The sequence below is a fragment of the Juglans regia genome, chromosome 14 (assembly GCF_001411555.2).
Source record: "Juglans regia cultivar Chandler chromosome 14, Walnut 2.0, whole genome shotgun sequence".
Lineage (NCBI taxonomy): Eukaryota > Viridiplantae > Streptophyta > Magnoliopsida > Fagales > Juglandaceae > Juglans > Juglans regia.
This window is the reverse complement of record NC_049914.1, coordinates 8,593,151-8,602,954: the sequence shown is the minus strand read 5'-3', so window position 1 is coordinate 8,602,954 and position 9,804 is coordinate 8,593,151. Positions and strand designations below refer to the sequence as shown.

Below are 9,804 nucleotides of genomic sequence, written 5' to 3'. Positions count from 1 at the left end.
ATAATTAAAAATGTCAATAACAAGATAAAAAAAAAAAATTATCTAAACGAAACTAAAAATCGAGATAGAAAAAGAGTTGAGAGATTGTAATTAAGCCGGGCAACTCATATTGTCATATCAAATTCATTCTGTATCAAGTTGTGTTCAAATCTTAATTTGACATATATAATTATACAAGTAAAATCTTTGAATTTTATCCGCCATTTGGAGGTTAGTTTTATGGGTATTGGGTTGTGACAAAATATTATTAAACTTGAATCTTGTGTGTTGGGTTATAAAATTGAGTTAAATTGTATAAACTATAAATCCCTCAACTCTTAGCTTATACCTTTTTTTTTTTTGAATTTGTGTGATCATGTAACAAATTTTGTCCCGTTTGATATTTATAATAATAGATTATATAAGTGCTGTATAATCATTTAAAAAAATATATATATATAATTTATAAAAAAATTTAAATTTTTAATAATAAATTATTTTAAAAAATGTAATGCTCGAATAACTCGTAGTATTAAGGCTGGTTTGGATAGTGAGATAAGATAAGATAAGATGGTTTTAGATGAAAGTTAAATAAAATATTATTAGAATATTATTTTTTAATATTATTATTATTTTAAGATTTTAAAAAATTAAATTATTTATTATATTTTATATAAAAATTTAAAAAATTTATAAACACTATCTTAATCTAAACCATTTACGAATGCATACGATACCAATAGAAGACGCAGCGAATCTAAGGAGCTGACGTGTCACTCGAGGATACTTGGGTTGTTTGTTTTTTTTTTTTTGGGTTAAGGTTTGGGAACACGAGCAAAAACCAAACATCGTTATCTCCCCCTTCTAAATTTCCACACATCAGTCGGTTATCACTTGGTCAATTGCCCTCATCCTTTGGACATCTATAAATACGCACACGATATTTCACTGCTTTTATAATTTTATTCGTCCTTCCATTTGGAACAAAACCCTAAGGGTTCTGCTGGGAACCATTCGCCGCCGGATTGATCTCATCCCCTCCCCCCAGTGCACTCCTTTCTCCATGATCTTGCTGGAACGCTCCTCAGCTCAACGCTGTTTTCTCTGATTTTTCTCGCATCAGTTCTCTTGTGCTTCCGTTTCATGTGGGATTTTTGATGTCACGTGAAAACATGTTGCGCAAAATTTTTTTTCTCTTGTAAATTTATGGAATCGGTTCGGGTAGTTGGTAGCTATGTTCGGCTGTGGTCTCATCGCTGATTGTACAGTTTGAGAGTAGTGAAAATTTTGGGTTTTGATTAGAGTAGAAGCGAGAATTATGCGGGTGTAAATATAGGGTTTTGTGTTTAAAGTTTTCATTTTGTGATTGTCTTAGGGTTTGGTTTTTGAAAGTGGGTATTGATCAGTTCGTGTTGTCGTTGAGAGGGTGATGATCAATTTGGGGCTAAGAGAATGTTGAGTGAATTGGGAAGGAGACCGATGCTTGGAGGTAACGAGGGGTCATTTGGGGATGAGTTGGAGATGGAGATAGGGTTGTTGCTCCGCGAGCAGCGTAGCCGGCAAGAGGCTGATGATCTCGAGCTTGAGCTTAATTTGTATAGAAGTGGATCTGCTCCTCCGACTGTGGAGGGTTCATTGAGTGCTGTTGGTGGGTTGTTTGGTGGTTCTGCTGCTGCTGGTGGCAGTGGAGGTGGTGGCACCTTTTCAGAGTTTTCTGGGAGTAAGAACGGAAATGGATTTTCGTCCGAGGAGGAGCTTAGGTCTGACCCAGCTTATCTTTCATACTATTACTCGAATGTGAATCTGAATCCGAGGCTTCCACCTCCTTTGCTTTCGAAGGAGGATTGGAGATTTGCACAAAGGTTGAAAGGGGGGAGTTCGGTCCTGGGTGGGATTGGAGACAGGAGGAAAGGGAATAGAGTCTATGATGGTGGCAGTAGTTCGTTGTTTTCTATGCCCCCGGGGTTTAATGCGAGGAAACTCGAAACTGAGCTTGAGTCAGACAAAGGACATGGCTCTGCAGAGTGGGGTGGTGATGGTCTGATTGGTTTGCCGGGTTTAGGACTTGGGAGCAAACAGAAGAGCCTAGCTGAAATCTTTCAGGTGTCTTGCTTTTTTTTTGCCTGTATTAAAAACTGTTTAACTGCCTTTTGGTGAGATCCTTGTTTTTGTGTAGTATCGAGCTGTTAAAAGTATTTTTCACTCTTGGATCATCTGTTGCGACAAGCCAAAAATCGTTTATGTGATCGACGATTAGCTAATTGAACTGTATCTGACGGGGATGCAAATGTGTGCCACTCATTTTGGTTTGCACCATTCTATGAATCTCTAAATTGTACATTTATCATGGCTACACGTCTCTACTATCAGTTGGAAATTCCAAGTCAGTAGGATCTCTACTGGAAATTGATGTTCTTGTAATTAAGAATCAAGTCATGCGGACTGGTAATGGAAATTAGTTAATCATGTCGTCGACAACATATGAAGTCAGTTTGATAAACCTAGCTTAATGAATCTATACTATCAAAATGTCAGTTAGAACAGAGGATTTTGGATTTCTCCTTAGTGACTACCCTTCTATTATGCAAGAGTCAAGATTGTAATCATTAATGTAAGTTGAACTTTTGGATTAGGTGAGGTTGTTTACCATAAATACCAGTTGATGTCCTTGTTTTGGGGGATTTATATGAGAAGTGATTATTATTATTTTGATAAGTAATAATATGAAACATGACTATTAAAGTGCGAGGCTATGAAATGTAATGGTTGATGAAAGTTCTTAGTCTACATCTTGCTGTTGACTTGAATTCCCGATCTTTGTACAGCCATATTTTCATTTTCACCAGTTTTTGTAACTTGTAGTGCTTTTATATTCCTAGATCGGATAAATATGTGAATATTAGTTGCCTGTTTTAAACTCATGATGTATCCTTTCTTGGTCTTAACTACATATTTGCTTGTATATTAGGTGCCAATATTGAGTTGACTGCCCTTTGAGTACTTTGGGCCTTTAAATCTGCTTCAAAGGGCCTTGAAATCTGCCAAAAGAATGTATCTTCCTTTGTCTTCTAGGTTATTGTTAATCATGAAATTTTAGTTTGAGTCTCTTTTTGATCTCTTGTATTGCTTAAAGTATGGCCTCTCTCTTTTCTGTGATCAATGTTGTAATGTTGTTCAACTCTTTGCTTCATTAGTTTTATTCTGAAGGCATATGCTTTTTAAATCTAAGGTTCTTGAGCAGCTGTTCTTTGTTTTGCATGTCTATTTGGCTTACCATCATCAAGTTTGGTTGATCATTATTACACTGATGGGCAAGTTCTCCCTAGTTTGACTTGTCTACTCTTTTCCCCATAATTGTTTTTTTTTTTTTTTGTCTTGGTGATTTCTAATCTAATAAATGTGCAGGATGACTTGGGGCGTCCAACTCCTGTCACTGGAATTCCATCGCGTCCAGTCAGCCGCAATGCTTTTGATGAAAATGTTGAAGCAGCAGGATCTGCTGAAGCAGAGCTAGCTCATTTGCGCCATGAATTGAAAACGTCTGATGCTTTACGATCTGGTGCAAATGGTCAGGGCTCATCTGCTGTCCACAATGTCACACCTTCTTCATATACTTATGCTGCTGCTCTTGGTGCTTCCTTGTCAAGAAGCACAACTCCAGATCCTCAACTTGTTGCTAGGGCTCCTAGCCCGTGCATCACTCCTATTGGAGGAGGCAGAGCTAACACATCTGAAAAGAGAGGCATTACTAGTCCAAATTCATTTAATGGCATTTCATCTGGCTTTAACGAGTCTACAGATCTGGTGGCTGCTTTGTCCGGCATGAACTTGTCAGCTAATGGTGTTCTAGATGATGAAAACCATTTGCCATCACAGATTGAACAGGATGTCGACAAACAGACAAACTTTCTATTCGGTCTACAAGGTAGTCAGAATCATATCAAGCAACAAGCATACCTTAAAAAGTCAGAATCTGGGCATTTGCATATGCCTTCTGCTCCTCATTCAGCAAAAGTATCGTACTCTGATTCGGTTAAGAGCAATGGGGCTGGGTCAGACCTGCACAACTCACCCTCGGATAGGCAAGTGGAACTGCAAAAATCTGGTCTTTCTTCTGGTAATTCCTACTTAAAAGGATCTCCTAATGGTGGAGGTGGATTAGCTGCTCAGTATCAGCATGTAGATGGCACGAATTCGTCATTTACTAACTATGGTTTAACCGGTTACAACATAAATCCAGCTTTGTCATCCATGATGGCCAGCCAAATTGGAACTGGTAATCTGCCACCATTGTATGAAAATATTGCTGCAGCATCTGCTATGGCAGCCCCTGGGATGGACTCGAGAGTTCTTGCAGGAGGTTTGCCTTCTGGAGCTGCTGCATCTGAAACACATAATCTGGGTAGAATGGGCAACCAAATGGCAGGGAACGGCGTTCAGGCATCATTTGTTGATCCGATGTATCTTCAGTACTTGAGGACATCCGAGTATGCAGCACAGCTTGCTGCTCTCAATGACCCTTCTTTGGATAGGAACTACCTAGGTAACTCATACATTAATTTACTGGAGCTCCAGAAAGCTTATCTTGGGACTCTTCTATCCCCTCAGAAATCTCAGTATAGTGTTCCATTGAGCAGTAAATCTGGTGGTTCTAATCATCATGGTTATTATGGAAATCCTGCATTTGGTGTTGGTATGTCTTATCCTGGAAGTCCAGTGGCAGGTTCTGTTATCCCCAACTCTCCAGTTGGACCTGGTAGCCCTATGAGGCACAGTGAGCTGAACATGCGTTTTCATTCTGGCATGAGAAACTTAACAGGGGGTGTCATGGGACCTTGGCAATTGGATGCTGGATATAACATGGACGAAAGCTTAGCTTCCTCCCTACTAGAAGAGTTTAAGAGCAATAAAACTAAGTGTTTTGAGCTTTCTGAAATTGCTGGTTATGTCGTCGAATTTAGGTATGTACTGGTTATTGATTTTCTTGTGCTCTATTGCTGTGCTAGCTTCCTGAAATTGATTTCTGTGGTTTTACATCTTCTATGAGCAGTGCGGATCAGTATGGGAGCCGATTTATTCAACAGAAACTTGAAACAGCAATGATAGAAGAGAAAAACATGGTTTACCAGGAAATTATGCCCCAAGCTCTTGCTTTAATGACCGATGTGTTTGGAAATTATGTTGTTCAGAAGGTAAATTACATTTTTCTTATTCTCAAACATATTTAGTTTATATTTCTTGTAAGATTTAATTTAAGTAACACTGGGTAGTTGAATACAGTTTTTTGAGCATGGACTTCCATCCCAGAGGAGGGAATTGGCTAACAAGCTTCTTGGCAACGTGCTGACACTGAGCCTTCAAATGTATGGTTGTCGAGTGATCCAGAAGGTATCAATAGTTTTGTGACTTGTCAACATTTTGGTGTTATGATTTTGTTCCTACTTAACCTGTTGAATATATGATTGTCGAATGATCCAAAATGGTATCAATAATTTTTTGATCTTGCAACATTTTTTATACTATTTTGTTCCTGAAAATTTTCATGTATGGGTCTCTATCCATAACGCTCTTCAGGCATGCACCAACTCTTCCTTCATTTTTTTCTTTCGACTGTTAAATCATTTGTTCTCGTTGTTTGGTTGTAATCATTCTTTTTCATAATTTTCTTTCAAGATTGCATTTTGGTCAATTTAAGGGTTATATCCCAAAAATTATGGTATAATTCTGATGTTGGTTCGGCATGACATAGTTATTTTGGCACTATTCTATCTTTATAATACTCCTTTAAACTGAAGAAGCTTCAATCATATCTATCGCTGTGTTTTGGCACTCATTTTTCTCTCTACTTTTGTTTGCACTTAGATTATCTTGCTATACTATGCTCTTTATCTGATTTTGTCAAATGCTAGTGCTGATGACCAAATGATGTGATTATTATGAGGGGTTTTATGGAAGGATCTGGCTGTGACATGATTTGTTTAACCGTTCAGGCAATAGAAGTTGTTGATCTGGACCAGAAGATCAGAATGGTTGAAGAGCTTGAAGGTCATGTCATGCGCTGTGTACGTGATCAGAATGGGAACCACGTCATCCAGAAATGCATAGAATGTGTTCCCGAAGATGCGATTAACTTTATTGTCTCAACATTCTTTGATCAAGTTGTCACCCTTTCCACCCATCCATATGGTTGTCGGGTGATACAGGTTGAGAAACGTTTTACTGTTTAATTCTAGATTTTGATTATTTCATTTAAACTGTGATTATCGGTGGTTCCATAACAATATTTACTTCATATTGCAGAGAGTACTAGAACACTGCAAAGATCTAAATACACAAAGTAAAGTTATGGATGAGATTTTAGGAGCTGTTAGCATGTTGGCACAAGATCAGTATGGCAATTATGTTGTTCAGGTTCATCTACTTTCCTGCATACTGTCTGCTTGGATTCATTGCACGAGGCAGATATTGTTATGGGAGTAATATAAATTACCATATCATGTTCTGTACTTGGACTATGCCTTTATTATCAATAAAATTTTACTTCTACTTATAAAAAAAAAAATGATTTGAAAACTGCTACTAGTGTCTCAAAGTTGTAAAATGATATTGCTGCTCACTACTTATTTTATTTGGGAAGGTTTGTACTATCATAAACTCTTCAATTTTCTAGATGTTTGCTCCATCAATTAGTTTTTGGTGTTCAACCTTTCTGGTGCATGCGTCACTTTTCTGTTAGTGGTTTGATCTTTATCTACGCTTATCTCAGATGCTGGCTCCTCGTCTCATTTCATTATCGACAACCCAACGTTTTGTTTTTGTTTTTATGCTGCTTTGAAGTCCCATTTGTTGTTCTAATTTTGGAGCTTCCAAATGTATGTTTAATTTGTACCATCTATTCTAGTTTTCATGGATACTTCGTTGATCTCTTGCATCTTTTTAACAGCATGTACTGGAGCATGGAAAGCCTCATGAGCGTTCTGCTATAATTAAAGAATTAGCTGGAAAGATAGTTCAAATGAGTCAGCAGAAGTTTGCCTCTAATGTTGTGGAGAAGTGTTTAACTTTTGGCGGTCCTAGCGAACGCCAGTTACTAGTAAATGAGATGCTTGGTTCTACTGATGAAAATGAACCACTTCAGGTTTGTCCTATCTTGACATGCCTTTAAATACAGACATCTTAAATCTATTCTTATCTTGTATATGTTATGCAAAGGAAAACTTCTTATAAAACCAAAGAGAGTTGTTTCCAGCCAGTGAACTTGGGGTTTAGAGTCTCTTAGCATGACAAAATGTCCCGTCACCCTTGTGAATATTTTATATATTGCAGACCTTTGTCGTGCTTGAATCAAATTATGGTAGCTTTTAGAGGGGTCATTCAGCCTCTTGAGATGTGATGTTCACATAGGGTGGTGAAATGATGATATGCTGGGACCCATCCATTATTTTATCAACTGAAACTGTGGTTTTACGGTAGAAATGCAAAGATATTCTGTTCAATTGGCTTGTGGTTTCCAATAATGTTTTTTGTAATGTGAAGCCTGCAATTCCATAGTCTCTCAAAACATCAGAGCTTTAGTTTGTACCTTTTTGAGACGACAAGAATTAGATCATAAATCCGAAGATGTGATGCTGACTGAGATATCAGGGTATACACTTAAAAAGAGTTCTGAGGTCTTCATATCAAGCTGGTGTCTTAAGATCTTTAAACTCGGTTTTCTGTGTTCTCTTAATTGGCTCTATTTTTGTTTTTCTGAATCATCTGATGATTTGAGTAGTGTGATCTGCAAACTGTGCTATTTCGATTTGGTTAATTGCATGTTTCTTACCTTTTAGAATCTTGGGCATTTGGTCTGCAAGTGATTCCGATGATAAAATCTTATGTCCTTAATTAAATGAATTCTTCAGTTAGCTATCAGATTTTTTAAGAAGAAGAAAATCTCGGTGGCTGATGTTTCCATGTTATGTTGCTTGTGTATCTTTGTTTTGCACTATTGCTTGCCATTTTTCCTTTTCATTTTGTCCTTAGTTGTTTTTCATTTATTAACCAGGCAATGATGAAAGATCAGTTTGCAAACTATGTTGTACAAAAAGTGCTGGAGACTTGTGATGACCAGCAGCGTGAGTTGATACTTTCACGAATAAAAGTTCACTTGAGTGCATTGAAAAAATACACTTATGGAAAGCACATTGTTGCCCGTGTAGAGAAACTTGTTGCTGCTGGGGGTATTTCTTCTTCTCTAGTTATTTTTTGCTTTGCATGAGTTCGTATCTCTATGTACTTTTGTGAAAGCTTATTTGTTTATGTATGTATGCATATACATATTTAGTTGCATTTTTATCTATTTGTATTCGCTTGCACAAGTATTTTTGTGAGTGCTAGTAGATTGCTACTGCATTTTATTGTGCCTGTTAAGCTAACCATGTCACATGTGTGTATTCTTGAACTCCCACGACTGTTTCACCAAGGTCCTTCATGAGGTAAAACATTGAGTTTATTCTATGAACCAAAATAATTGAACATCTTCATTCTCATATCCTTTTTGTAGTTTGGCCTCCAAAAATTTGTTATTGCGCCGTATTGTTATGAATCAATGCTGTACTTGGGTACACCCTTTGGTTTCAATGAATTTGGATTGCTTTTATCTTTTATTTATTTATCTGTTTTCTTCTGTTTTAAAGAATTGTAGTGGATTGATCATATGATTTTCCATATAAAAATGGCTTTGTAACTTGTCATTTAAAATGCCTGCAGAGAGGAGAATTGCCGCTCAGTCTCCACACCCTGCTTAGGCAACGTAGGGAAAAAGTTCTGTACAGCTAACTGAGGCTAGTGTGAGCTTCCTCTTTTCCTCTCTTTCATCCCCCATGTCTAGGCTATGACTCTTACCTGTCTGTTGATACAGGTGCGAGCTGATTGAAAATAAAGTTGTTGCTTTGTGCTGGAAAACTGTACATTGTGTAGTTTTTAAGGTTATTATATAGATAGAATCAAGCAAGCCAAGATTCGGGTGTGAATGCACACCTGATGCGCCTGCACAGGAGATAAAATGACTATACAAGTTTTTTTATGGTGTAAAAATCATGAAATGTTGAGGTAGTTTTCAAGTTAACGCGACTGTACAAATGTTGCCATGTTGAGAGCTGTTTATGTTTTTAGGTGAGGCCAGAGATATGTTCAGTGTATGGTTATTGACGGTTTTTGTTTCATCATAAGCACAATTTTCTTATGCAGTCTAGTATCTTGCTCTCAATTTGCGTGACAACATTTTTCACTCGTGTTGGATTTATTTTGTTATCATAGGATCTTTGATTCGTGAATGAATATGGTCTTGACTGATATGTGGCCCAGCCAATAGCATAGTTATTATTTCACCATTCTCTCCAATCACACTCGAAATTCTGTTTAACATTTAGACTCACCATCTTAGTTGTGGCACAACGTTTCAGTTTAGTCATACCAACTGGTTCTACTCATGGAGAGTAATGTTGTCTCTCATCCATCTAAACCACTGGGACTCTCATCCATCTAAACCACTGGGACTTGAGCTAGAGAACCAAGTAACTAAAAACATCATGGGTCACCTGTTAGGGAGAAACTCATTAGACATCCATCAATAGAATTCTACTTTTTACTTTTTATTTCTATTTTTCAGAATTTTGGCTGTTTTTTTTTAAATGAAAATGGACTTTTCTGAAGAAAAAATAATCTTTATAGATGGTGTTGTCAAATAGGTTGCTAGGTGTCATTTTCCTTGGTAGTAAGACTAGAATTGGGTGGTGGAAATGAGTGAATTGGTGTACCTTGTCGAGTTGAGTGTAGCCACAT

At 37.3% G+C, this 9,804-nt stretch overlaps 1 protein-coding gene across 3 annotated transcripts; it reads left to right on the top strand.

The window, feature by feature from the left end:
* Window positions 1-941: 941 nt before the first annotated feature.
* On the top strand, window positions 942-9,229 carry LOC109015972 (pumilio homolog 2-like). Of its 3 annotated transcripts, none has more exons than XM_018998430.2 (10): window positions 942-2,082; window positions 3,385-4,940; window positions 5,030-5,171; window positions 5,260-5,367; window positions 5,970-6,182; window positions 6,280-6,390; window positions 6,923-7,117; window positions 8,027-8,201; window positions 8,731-8,804; window positions 8,882-9,229. In XM_018998430.2, the coding sequence occupies exons 1-9, from the start codon at window positions 1,432-1,434 to the stop codon at window positions 8,766-8,768; spliced, it is 3,189 nt and encodes a 1,062-aa protein (XP_018853975.2). In that variant the 5' UTR covers window positions 942-1,431; the 3' UTR covers window positions 8,769-8,804; window positions 8,882-9,229. The 3 variants fall into 3 exon arrangements, with proteins under 3 accessions (XP_018853975.2, XP_018853976.2, XP_018853974.2); XM_018998431.2 differs by having other exon boundaries at window positions 8,731-8,810; XM_018998429.2 differs by having other exon boundaries at window positions 8,731-9,229.
* Window positions 9,230-9,804: the final 575 nt, after the last annotated feature.